Raw genomic sequence first — 12,897 nt, forward strand, 5'->3', positions numbered from 1 at the left:
AACCTCAAAAGAAACAATTTATGCTTCCCTGACTATCAACCTTGAATTCCCCAGTCATAATTTGTTTCTTGTCTGTGATTTTTTTTCTCTCACCCAGGATGTCCCAATTTGTTAAGAGTGAAATTCTCAAAGCGATTTCACCCATGATAAACCCAATTGTGAGCTTTTTCTAGGCCAGGTTTCACACTGTTTAGGTGAATGGGGTAAAACCTTTGTGTTTAATGTGTGTAAAGTTTTGTATGCACGATTAAGTTTCAAAAGCTTAAACGACTCAACAAAAATTCAAAGAGGAAAAAGAGGACAGGTGCTTATAAGGTACCAGACAAGATTGGAATCCCCCCCCCCCCATTTTTTTGAGTGACCTAGTTCCATCCATATGGGAAGTTAAAGATGTCTTAATGACGTTGATGAGTATCAAATATACATGTTCAAATGCCAGGCAAAGATACTGAGTCAAATGTCAACCAATGCCTTAATTGTTAAATTTTATTTGACAAGCCTTTATTTTAAGAAATGAAACAAATTAACCCGATTGTATAGTTAGGCTTTGTATTGTTGAGGGTTTGTCTGACGTTTAGTTTGAGGTACACCAAGTGGGAACTTTTGGTATTTTCTCCGAAATGTTTCTGTATTCTCAAAAAGTTTCTCCAAATCGGTTTAATCTTAATTATGATAGTGATATTAACCACATCGTGTGTCACCAACTGAAATCAATTTAATATCTCTATAATGAATATTTTAATCATGAAGAATTGTATTGCCATGTAGTGCAGACAGTTGAGCCAAATGATCTTTGAAGTCAATGCCATTAATTATTGCCATTTTGATTTTTCTAGCATAATTTACTAATTTTAAATTGAATATAACATGAACTTGCAAAAGTCACTTTAATAAAATTAACAAAACTTGCTTAGGTTTTTTCCCCCCAAGATATTTCAAGTTCTAATTTAGCTAGTCATTCTTTAAAGTCATTATGGCATGTTGTGGTCGAGCTGGTAAGAAAACCGGACTCAAGCTCTAGTGTTTCTGATCAGCAGAGTGTGGGTTCGAATCCCAGTTGTGACACTTGTGTCCTTGAGCAAGACACTGCTTCATCCTTCGGGTGGAACGTGAGGCTGTTCGCCTGTGTGTTGTGTAACGCACTTAAAAGAACCCACTGTTTTTATCGCTAAGAGAAGGGGTTCACCCCGGTGTTCCTTGTCTTATTGGCTGAATTTTGCACCACAGCACCTTGTAAACCATTACATGGTGCTATGTAAAGGAAAAAGGTCTGCCCTTTATAAGATCAGTCGCCCTTAATAGTGCTCCCATCAAAACTTGCTCAAGTGTACTTTGGACATTTTTATGAATCTTTAATTGTGTATTCTGGTAAGACAAATGACCAGTTTCAGTATAAAACACTTACACTTATTACCTTGTTATTTGGTTTATGTTTAAGAGGGTGTCTCATTTAAGAGCTCTTAAATATTATGACAGAATTTATATTTATTTATTTTTGAAGTATAATATTTGATGTTGCTATACTTTATGATTTGTATACGGAGGGAGTTAAAAGAGAAAGATAAAGCTTTGCATGTACATTTCTTACTAGTGTCAGGCATGATATTCTTCCACATATGATTTTCTCCTTTTTTTCACCCATTTTCCCCCCTCAGAAAGGTCAGCAAACTTGTTATTCGGAAATGAGAAATTTCAAATTTTGATCTGAATTCAGACTTTTTAAAAGTCAGCCTGGTGAAGTAAATCAGATACTATTTTCCTCACATATTATGATAAGGAACTCCTACTCTTTGTGATCTACTTCTCTTGTGCTGTGGATATGGCGTCTATAATTAAAACTAAAGTTCAGTGATATATAAACCATAGGGGTTACCAAAAGGTGGAAATGGCAACATTTCAATATTCCTCCTCAAATTTGGATCTTAGTTTGAGACCTTTTATGTCAGCAACGACTCTCATCTGATGAATGTGAAAGCCCAAACCATTTTTACATGGATAAGGCCAACCCTTGTGCTGTACTTTGTCCTACGGGCCTCAGATAACACATGCCCTGGAGGCTCTGTTGCCCTGGTCTTGGCCTTGGTGCCCCTTCAAAACCTTTCCAGAATACGATGCTCATACTGTGCCCTTTACAAAATAATGATGGCCTTGCCCTCTCAAACATGAAATTCAAGGACTGGTCCTACATTTGGAAGTGTCAAATATCATGGCTGTAGTCTAGTATAGAGACGTACATGTGTTCAAATACTGTTAACTTTGGTTTCCATTCTATTATTGTGAGGCTGGTTGTTATTATAAAGTTGAACTTATTGCTACCTCTTTATATTATCGAAAATTGTTTTTCTTTAAAATGGTGTGCTTCAAACAACGAATCCACAATGTTTTGTTGATTTATATTTTATGCACGAGTCAAATGTAATTTCATTTAATTTTGTGTAAGTAATTAAAATGCAATTTCGTCTTCTGAGGAAAATGCCGGCTAATTTGACCATAATTGGTGAACTGATTGTGTTAAACTTTATCTGATGGAATATTATGCATAAACAAATACGCAAACATAATTATAAATATTATTATCTTATAAATTATATTAAAACATCCAATTGCCAGATTTCTGTTTTGAACAACTCTATTTACAGCAGTTTTTTCTTAAATTTTGTTGAAATTAAAAACATATGTATGAGAGGAAGTCAAGTATAAACAAAACTTAAAACAAACCCGTCTTATAGTAAGAGTTCTTTTCTTGTAGTTGTGATCCGGGAGTTTTCAGAGTGTATATTGGATGGAATCAAACCTTACCTCTGAAGTTGTTACCAAAATATAATTGAGCAATCAATTAAGTTCAGTTATATTTCTTTACGGTATTTCCCACTTAAAATTGTTACCCCTTTTTACCTGTGTATTTGATATTCTGCAAAATGCTAGTTTAATCATTAAATCTAGGAGCATTTTAAGCAAAAACAGGATAGTCGGGACTAGTAATCACTAGTTCTACACAAACTCAACTAAATGAAACATTTAAACAGTTTATTCACATTGTACAATATTCTGCACCTTTACATCTGATTAGCTTATTTTCTCATTTTTGTTCTTTCTTTAAAAGTAATGCCATAGAAAACGACAGTCGACTCCCGTTATAATAAGTCGCTGCAATGTGGGACTGACTGCCCAAAATTACCTCTTTAAATATGACACATACGTTGTTGTGAAACACAAAGCAGATGTGATATTTGGGACTTCAAAATGGACTCTTTATAAGTAGAAACTCTTTGCATCTTGCTCATTAACAACGAGGGCTGACTGTAGGCCATACACCGTTTACTGGAATCTGAAGTTTTTCCCCTTCGTTTTAGGGGGAGGGGCAATAACAACAGTGCATGTTTGAATTAAGTTTAAGTGACGAAGATGGTGGTCTTCATCTTCTTTTTTATTATTGGGGGCGAAAGTTCGTTGTATATTACAGGCAGCTGATTCTGTCATCTCCGCCAATTTTTGTATTTCTAAGAGGCTGTTTAGTCTCAGCTAATGCTCAATACCGTCCTGATCCTTCGGTCGAGGAGGATGATGACAATCTCTTGGATCGCGTTGACATTGGTGATGACATCGATGATGATGATGATGATGATGATGGGTTTGCCGACCCTCCCCCGAGTTCTTTCCTCCCAGCCAAATCGGACGCCGTGAGTCCCTTCGGTGTCTTGATAGACATGTCTGCTCCGCACTCACCCGTTAGCACTTTGACAATGTCCTGCTGGTTCTCACTGGCAGCGTGATGTAAGGCCGTCCAACCATCCCCGTCTGGGCTGTTGACGTTCACCCCGGCCTGGGCTAACAGCCGGACTGCGATGATGTTACCATCTACTGCGCAGAGAATGAGCTCCTGGATTGCCTCTGTGGGATGGAATGGACACATAAGTTAAATACACAGGTGTGAGGTTAATCAAAGCACGCACGTAATTTTGATACACCATCATCTTTAAGCTCTGAGGCAAAATACATCGCCAATGACCTCTCTGCCTTGGATGGCTGCTCGGTCATTCTTTTGGCTTTGATAAAAAGTAACAACAACCACCCAATCAACAGTCCCACCGAGCGAAGTTTTGCACACTCAGACAATAATGTTGCGTGATCGTGTCTAACTTGTGTCCAAAATAAATCATGGGTTGTTTCTTTATTTCAGTTTTAAAATAACACAACATAATCGTTATTAACTTTCATGAGCTAGCTACTTTGGGCGAATGAGTAGTATTTAAAAGCCGGACACCTCAACCTTTCCCAAATGCAATATTATTTACCTTGGCACATACACAGATATATACTTCCACTAATTACACAATCAATTACACAACTTTTTTAAGGAAAAGTTCTCAAATTCTGCTAGAGTCAAAGTTTGTATTCGGATTTTATGCAAAGTGCAGCTGCAGGCAACTGAGTGCCGCTTTTTGGCAACATCGAGTGCTCGTCACACGGAATACCACGTCAGTTGTCAAGCCATGGATCACAATCGGGATATAATTTACAAATTCTTCACCGATGCACGTTAGAGTTTCCAAACGACCTGACATTGCGTTAATGAGAAATGTTTATGTGGACAGTGTGGCCAGTGACAGCCAAAAAAATGTTACAGTCGCTTTAAATTCTTTTCATGTGTAAATATAAAATGTATTAGGGTCTATGGTGCGCTTTTTATTTAATCTGATGTGAATTTTATGCTCAGTTAGCAACCGCATCAAAACTCCACTCGTGCATTAATGAGACATTGACTTCACTGAATGCTGATCCGAAGTTATTTGAGTTATGCGGGTAGATTCCCCTGTGAGTTGTAGGCTTAGATACCTGCAAAGGCTTTTCTGACTGGGAAGCTATCTTTCCGGTCCTACTACTTGCCGTCAACTCGCCGTCAAATCATTTTCGTGCCGTCAACTCATTAAATTTACTTGAACAATTTATAAATGGGGCACGGAAGTGTTAAGTCTGGGCTAAACTACATATTTCTCATGGTTTTCGGTACAAATTCATTCACAAAAACGACTTTGTGTTGATAAAAAAAGTACAAATCATTGACATCTTGGGCCAAGATTAATCCATATGAAAAAGCAAGATGGCGGCCAACGGTTTTGCAGCTTCGAGATAATTTTTTCACAAGAAAAAAAACTCAATTTTTATTCCGAAATATGACCTAAAACTTACGCAAATTCTCTTTTAGCCGATACGTCACCGTTCTATGCTTCTTTTGTGGATTTTAAATGTATATTGGAGGAGTTGACGGCGAGTTGACGGCACAAGTGAGTTGACGGCGAGTTGACGGCAAGTAGTAGGACCCCATCTTTCAGTCATCACTTATACTACATTTCTATAAACGAAGTTTATTCATACCGAGGGAGGGGAAGATAAACTATTGTGAAAAGGGGAGCCGCGATCCCAGCCAGTCGCTTGTGATCGCTGCTCTCCAAGTCACGAGAGCCTTCGATATATACCCTTAGCCCTATAATTGCGCACATGGTATACCATCCAGAACGCCGTAAATTGGGTGTAGGCCTGCTCATAGTTTTGGGGTGTCTCGCATGCCTTGGCTACAACCCCCTTTTTACCAGTTCATTCTGTGGGTTTATCTAAATCCATCCTTAGTTTAAAATAAGATGGGACAGATTTATCGTTTGATTTATCGTTTGACAGGCCTAGTCACACAGCTGTTGGAATGGGCCTCGAAATGTATCAATGACTTATTATTAAGTTTCACCAGGTAGGCCTAAGGTTGTCATAAAGCTGTCAAGTTTTATTCTTACACTTTTGGTTTGGAAATAGATTGTTCTTGGTAAGAGCATGGAGGTGGTAAGAATAGACCTTTATCTTGGTGCGACCATCTTGATTTTCTCCCATTCAAATTATACAGAAGGGACTTTCTCTATGATGTAACCAAGGCCGAGGCTGGAAGAAGGAATAGTCTGGTTCCTTTTTGTACAATTAATTTTAACATACATCTTCGTAAATGCGATACAGGGAACATGACCAAAATGGTGGCAGCATGATAAACGTCTAAGGACAGTTTGCGCGTTCAAACTGTGAAGGGCTCTTAGTAAGGAGTGATGGCCCGGAGAAGACGACAGGTTATGAGTCGTGTATAGTAAAGGCAAAAGCAAAGTTGTTGTTTGAACTTCCAGTTGGTTGTTTTAATCACATATGAATGAAGATTTACACAACAAAAATAACTTAAATACAATTTTCATTTCAAAAGGTGGTTGCGTTTTTTTTTTTCGCCGAAAATTCGGAGCAAATAAAATTACGTCCACATATCACACAGGGAATGTGACATTTTCAAATGTGCCTCCAGGATGTAATATAGACGGGATGAGTTTTTTTCTTCCTTCCTCCGTGGTAAGATGATAAGGTTATTTTCTTCTGGTCATAAACACGTCTCACGATACAGTTAATCTAATCTAAGTAGGCTACACGCATGTAAGTGATGTTTAAAAGGAAAGGTACACGTTTATTAATTGTCAAAGACCAGTTTTCTCACTTGGTGTATCCCACCAAAACCATAAAATAACAAGCCTGTGAAATGTGCTCAATAGGTCATCGAAGTTGCGAGAAAATGATGAAAGGTTGGACGAATTGTGTGCTTTCAGATAAGAATAAAAGACTTCTAGCTAGGAGTCTTTTATTATTTTAGTGAGAAATTAACTCTTTCTAAAAAAAAACTACGTTACTTCAGAGGGAGTCGTTTCCCACAGTGTTTTATACCATCAACAGCTCTATCCTACAATGCTTGCTACCAAGTCAGTTTTTAAGTTAATATTTGTTTTGAGTAGTTACCAAACGTGTACCTTTCCTAAAGGCACTGGAATCTCTATTGGTAGAATTACTCAAAAACTAACTTGTTATCAAGCAATGGAGAGCTGTTAATAGTATACTAAAACCTGCGAGAAACAGCTCCCTCTGAAGTAACGTAGTAATTTTTCACCGAATTTGGTTTCGAGACCTCAGAATTAGATTTTTCGGTCACGAAATCAAGCATCTGAAAGCACACAACTTCGTGTGACAAGGGTGTTAAGTTTTCTTCCACTATTATCTTGCAACCTCGACAACCAATTGAGTTAAAATTTTCACAGGTTTGTTATTTTGTGCATGATGTTGAGAAGATTTGTCATTGACAATTACCAATAGTGTCCAGTGTCTTCAAAGCTTTACATGTGTGGATTATAAGGGACTCTTGCAACAACTCCGTTGTTGAATTAATTTCTCTCTAAGTTGGTATCTAATGTGACAAGGCACGGTGTTGATTTCACCAACTTGACACTACCGATACCATGTCCGGAAAGAACCAATTTAGGTCTACAGCTCCAGTTTTTGCAATTTCTGTTAATTTGTGGCTGCAACTTCTTCATGCTGCATCCAACTTGTGCATTGGCTCTCAAGGAGCTGTTGTGGTCTCTGTATATCGTTTCGTACAGTGTAAATGTGCATTCCTTCAGCCACTCTGCATGCATCATCTAAAAACAGTAGGCCTACGCTGTTCGAAACGTTTAAGAGCCAACACTCCTCATAGCGGAGATTTATACACGGTTGGCCCGCAAGTTTTGTAGTTATAAAGGCCAATGCCACTATTTATCTGGAATCAGACTATGTACCGATACCACTCATCAGAGCATATACGAAATTAACACATGCACCTGAACAAGCAAGGTAAGAATTGTGACACTTGAGTCTGATGATGGAATCGGGTAACAGTACTCAAAGGTCACAGTGTTTTATACATAGCCAGCATAACACGACCGAGTTTTTCTCTTCTTTCCTTTTCACTTCATTAGTATTCATGTTGAATCATTACCTATATAGGTGAAATCAAGACTGCGTTCATGTTACAACATGACCGCATTCTTATGTGGTGTAAACCATGTAGTCGGTCCAAAAAACGGTTATCGTGGGCCTATCTCTTTTCAACATTTTCTTTTCATAGCGCAACTTCAAATACGAATTACAGTTCCCGCGTCAAATATCCATAATGCTCATTATTATCGTTATGGCATATACAGTCGTGTAAGATAAATAATATCAATTTTCATCAACAGTTGAATTTCTACTTGGTCTAATTACATTTTGGAAATTGAGTGGCTGACCATCCTCTTGCTCTTGGCTTTTGCCAAGTCGAACAGTTGCGTCCTTTGAATTGACCACTCTTTTGACCACGAGAATAGAACGTGTTTAGAACTTTTGTTGAAATTGCAGGGAAAACCTGTGTGGCCTACCTTTAAATCCGTACTCGTTTGGACATAATAGTTCAATTTGAAATCGTCCTGTTCACTTGGTCTTAGTTATCAACATACAGAATGACAGAAATGGGTCTCAGAACAGTTTTGGTTTAGTTGAATGTTGATGAAGACTTCGTTTCAAAAGCTTCGCATCAGGAGAACCTGGAAAACTTCGGCAACGACATAAAATCTGGCGAATGTATTACTGTTATTATACCGAGAGAGAAACCATCTCTCGATGGAAGGAATTCGTTTTGTTTATTTCTCCTGGGATGAATCATTTTATATGACTTGCTCGACGACGTATCCATTAACAACACCGATGAAATATTAAATGTTTATCTTATATACAAACAAAAGCAGTCGGATGCTTTATGCATCAATACCACTCAAAAATGTATCATGGACTTATCTCATAGTGTGTCCATGTTAGTTTGTTACAAAAAGGTACAGTCATACTCGGTAATAATTTATAATGACCCAGGAAAATAGTTTGTGTAATTTCTATCACAAAAAATTACTTGTTCTAAAATTGTGTTGGTGGTTATATAGTGTTTCACGTACCAAAGAATAGGGTGTACATGATTTTGATGTCAACTCTTCCAAAAGGTCATATTATTACTTACAAAGCCGTGACCAGAAATCAAGAAAATACATCATTAAAGGTGGGTCATACTTTGTTAATGAGAAACGAGAAACAGTTGTATAATTTCTATTCACCATAACATCTTATACACGAAGGGATTATCGTGTCGCATGCAATTTGTCCTCTATGCAATTTATATAACTGACATACAGATCCAATTGTCATTTGATTGGTGGAACTAACTTCGCGTGACATTCACTATTACTCCCATCCGCACCGGTGTGGCGGTTTCAGTCTTCCGCCGTGTTCAGTTTTCCGGGTGACGTAGTCGGACATATCAGCACGTTGTTCGAACGGTTTTAGCTTTCCGGCGTGCTCAGTTTTCCGGGTGACCTGTCAGATACCGCCGCGAGTACCCTGGCGAGCACTGTAGTTCTCTCAGCAGTGACTACCCCAAATTGTTTATTATTACGATTCTTTTCTGTGTAGTCACATAATCTCTTGCCCCAGCTTTACATGTATTCATGGGTACAACTTTAGGCAGGTCACGCTCTGCTTGCATAAAAAACAACTCATACGATCCACGCGTTTGCCGCTAGTTGTACTCGATACGTGGACGCCGCCATGACAGCTACCGGCGGGTAACGGATGACTCAATACGGCACTAAAAATGGACTGCTTTCGCTTGCTGTGCGCAGGCATCGCATGACGTAATGCTACCGTATTTGGTCATTCGGAAAACTGAACACAGCGGAAAGTTGAAACCGCCACACCGGCGATCAAAAAGACATATTCGTCCATGGTGAATAGCATTTCCCATTCAACAGTTAGGATCATCCTTGTTCCCAATGTTTTTGAGCAGTACAGCGCTGCTACGCCGCTGCTAAAACAAAGCAGAACCTGTGTTATTTGTGCATTGTTGCCGCTACGCGGCGCTATATGATTTTTGGTTGTCAGTAATTTGTGTGATTTTTCATAATGTTATACATCAAATGACAAGGATCTATTATGTCAGTTATTATAAAACAAATATTGAGTGGCTTTAATTCGTGGAATGGGAGAAATATTATCGCTCGGTAAAATGTTGATTGTTCCATTTCACTCGGCTTCGCCTCGTGAAATGGAGCAGTCCAAATGTTACCTTGCGATAATATTCCTCCCATTCCACTCTGAGCCACTCAATATATGTATACTATCCGGAGGACATTATTGCATTATTGCATATGCAATAATGTCCGCCGGACGGTTTTGCATATGAAATCGTGTCCGCCCGGACGCTGCTGCATAATGCAATTGTGTCCGCCCGGACACATTTGCATATGCAGTTGGGTCCGCCCCGTGCAAAACCGTCCTTGCAGTAAATTATACGCCCTTGGTCGGCGGAATACGTTCGCCATTTTTTCATGTCATGAAACATACATACATACATACGCACATACATGTACATACATGTACAATCAAGTACATGTCCACCGGACGGTTTTTGCATAGCCCCGGACACGATTGCATATACAAAAGTGTCCGGAGTGGACACAATTGCATCTGACACCAGTATATAGTCTTAACCGATTCTTCAAGTTAATTTTAACGACAGCTCTTTTTAACTAAGATTAGGGGCGCCTGTATGTAAGGATAGTTTGAGTCAGAAAACAATTATTACGAATGTTATCTAGCTATTTTCTTCCTCCATACTATATGCTTAGTCTTTGGTTTCGCGCCAATGTATATAATTATAAACGACGTGTTTTTTTATTTGAGCGCATCGACTTTATTTAACAGTGGACAATGTTGGTAACTGTCAAAGACCAGTCTTTTCACTTGCTGTATCTATATGCATAAAATAACAAACCTGTTCAATCGGTCATCGAAGTTGCGAGATAATAATGAAAGAAAAAACACCCTTGTCACACAAAGTCGGGTGATTTCTAAAGCTTGATTTCAAGACCTCAAGTTCTAAATCTGAGGTATCGAAATCAAATTCGTGGGAAATTACTTCTTTCTCGAAAACTCCGTTACTTCAGAGGACGCCGTTTCTCACAATGTTTTTTACTATCAACCTCTCCCCATAACTTGTTAGCAAGTAAGTTTTATGCTTAACAATTATTTTGAGTAATTACCAATTAAATTTTGAGGCATGGGTGCTGGTATCATGGTTTCATTGCAAACTTGTTGTTGTTCGTGTCTTTAGTATGGATTAGTGTTTCCGAAAACAATAATGTTCTAAGGAAAAATACTCATGGATGCCCTCATATCGGCCTATAGTCTGTCATTTTTTTAAAGGACACAATTTGGTTTAATTACTTTGTGCTAAACGCAAAACCTGATTTAACCAAAAAAGTTATCAAACTCTACATGAAAGTCTACAAATACAATACATTAACACTAAGTCACTGACTCGCGGTGTTGTAGCCGTCTCCGTATCGCAAACAAAAATATTCGGTCAATAGATTGATATTGACTGTGCAATTAATTACACATTTGAAAATGTAATATGTAAATCTTACCAGGGTCATTGACCGAGTTCGGTGGTGGGAGTGGTGCTCCATCTTGGGTGCCGTGTTTCTCCAGCCACTTCGGTACAAAACGTATTCTCCTTCGCTTCCTCGGATTGCTCCCATACGCCTTGTGCTTCCCCATGATGGTGATAAACGAACTCAGATGTGCTTCTTACAAATTATAACTATTCAATTAATATTTCTCAACTCGAAATGTGACAGTGATGGGCATGAGCATGTGCCTATGAAAACAGCTCACGTACAGACATTGGTGTGTATACAAAATGTCAACTAACATTGAGCATAACATGGTATCATCTGTAGCAAGTTTTATACGGACACTTGGGCTGGGTGACCTTTCATAGAATCTGCGGCCGGCCCGCAAGAGGCATCGAGTGGTAAGTAAACCATCATGTGTTGCTGAGTAACAGGAAGAGCACTGTGGTTAATTAGACATTTGGATGGTTTAAATGGAATACAGATGACCATGCATGGTGTAGTTATCATCTAAACGATAGAATGTCACGTATCAACAATCTGGAATTGTAAATGAGTTAGAAGTTCACAATCTATACAATTATTGTGTCGATTCTATTCATGGTGACAATGTGAACTGCGTGATTTTATAGTGCTCAAACATTTCTTAGCAAGACAAGTGCAAAGGTCTACTTATCAATGGCAAACATAGCGTCACTTTTGCTATCGAATAAAGTAGCAATGTGGATAAGCAAAATCTGCAAACGGATGTTGTTGTTTGTTTGTTTGTTTGCTTAATTGTTTCTGCAGTATGTGTGGTTTTATCGGTTTAAGTTAAGTTTTTTCTGTTTGTTTGTTTGTTTGTTTGTTTGTTTGTTTGTTTGTTTGTTTGTTTGTTTGTTTGTTTGTTTGTTTGTTTGTTTGTTTGTTTGTTTGTTTGTTTGTTTGTTTGTTTGTTTGTTTGTTTGTGTGTTTGTGTGTTTGTGTGGGGGTGTGTGTGTCTGTGTGTCTGTGTGTCTGTGTGTCTGTGTGTCTGTGTGTCTGTGTGTCTGTGTGTCTGTGTGTCTGTGTGTCTGTGTGTCTGTTTGTCTGTTTGTCTGTTTGTCTGTTTGTCTGTTTGTCTGTTTGTCTGTTTGTCTGTTTGTCTGTTTGTCTGTTTGTCTGTTTGTCTGTTTGTCTGTTTGTCTGTTTGTCTGTCTGTCTGTCTGTCTGTCTGTCTGTTTGTCTGTTTGACTGTTTGTCTGTTTGTCTGTTTGTCTGTTTGTCTGTTTGTCTGTTTGTCTGTTTGTCTGTTTGTCTGTTTGTCTGTTTGTCTGTTTGTCTGTTTGTCTGTTTGTTTGTTTGTTTGTTTGTTTGTTTGTTTGTTTGTTTGTTTGTTTGTTTATGTTTTTATGACAAAGGCCGACAGTGTTTTCCTCTGAGGCCAATGCTATTTCACTGTCTTGTGAATACGCTTCCCTGCCTCAAGTCCACTGATCCGTTTCAAAAGAACACCTCTGTCTATATTTACCCTTGAAAAAAAAAGTTGCATCACGGCAATTATTAAATAATAGGAAGTTACGATGACGTAGCATGGATAGTCTTTATTGTA

The 12,897-nt window shown here is 38.4% G+C and overlaps 1 protein-coding gene across 1 annotated transcript; it reads right to left on the reverse strand.

Annotated features, from left to right (window-relative positions):
• Positions 1–2,724: 2,724 nt before the first annotated feature.
• Positions 2,725–11,697, reverse strand: LOC117290397 (calmodulin-binding transcription activator 2-like). The gene is made up of 2 exons (XM_033771784.1): positions 11,340–11,697; positions 2,725–3,891 (listed from the first exon to the last, which is right to left on the reverse strand). The coding sequence occupies exons 1-2, from the start codon at positions 11,470–11,472 to the stop codon at positions 3,530–3,532; spliced, it is 495 nt and encodes a 164-aa protein (XP_033627675.1). The 5' UTR covers positions 11,473–11,697; the 3' UTR covers positions 2,725–3,529.
• Positions 11,698–12,897: the final 1,200 nt, after the last annotated feature.

This window comes from Asterias rubens, chromosome 1 (genome assembly GCF_902459465.1).
Source record: "Asterias rubens chromosome 1, eAstRub1.3, whole genome shotgun sequence".
NCBI classification, from domain to species: domain Eukaryota; kingdom Metazoa; phylum Echinodermata; class Asteroidea; order Forcipulatida; family Asteriidae; genus Asterias; species Asterias rubens.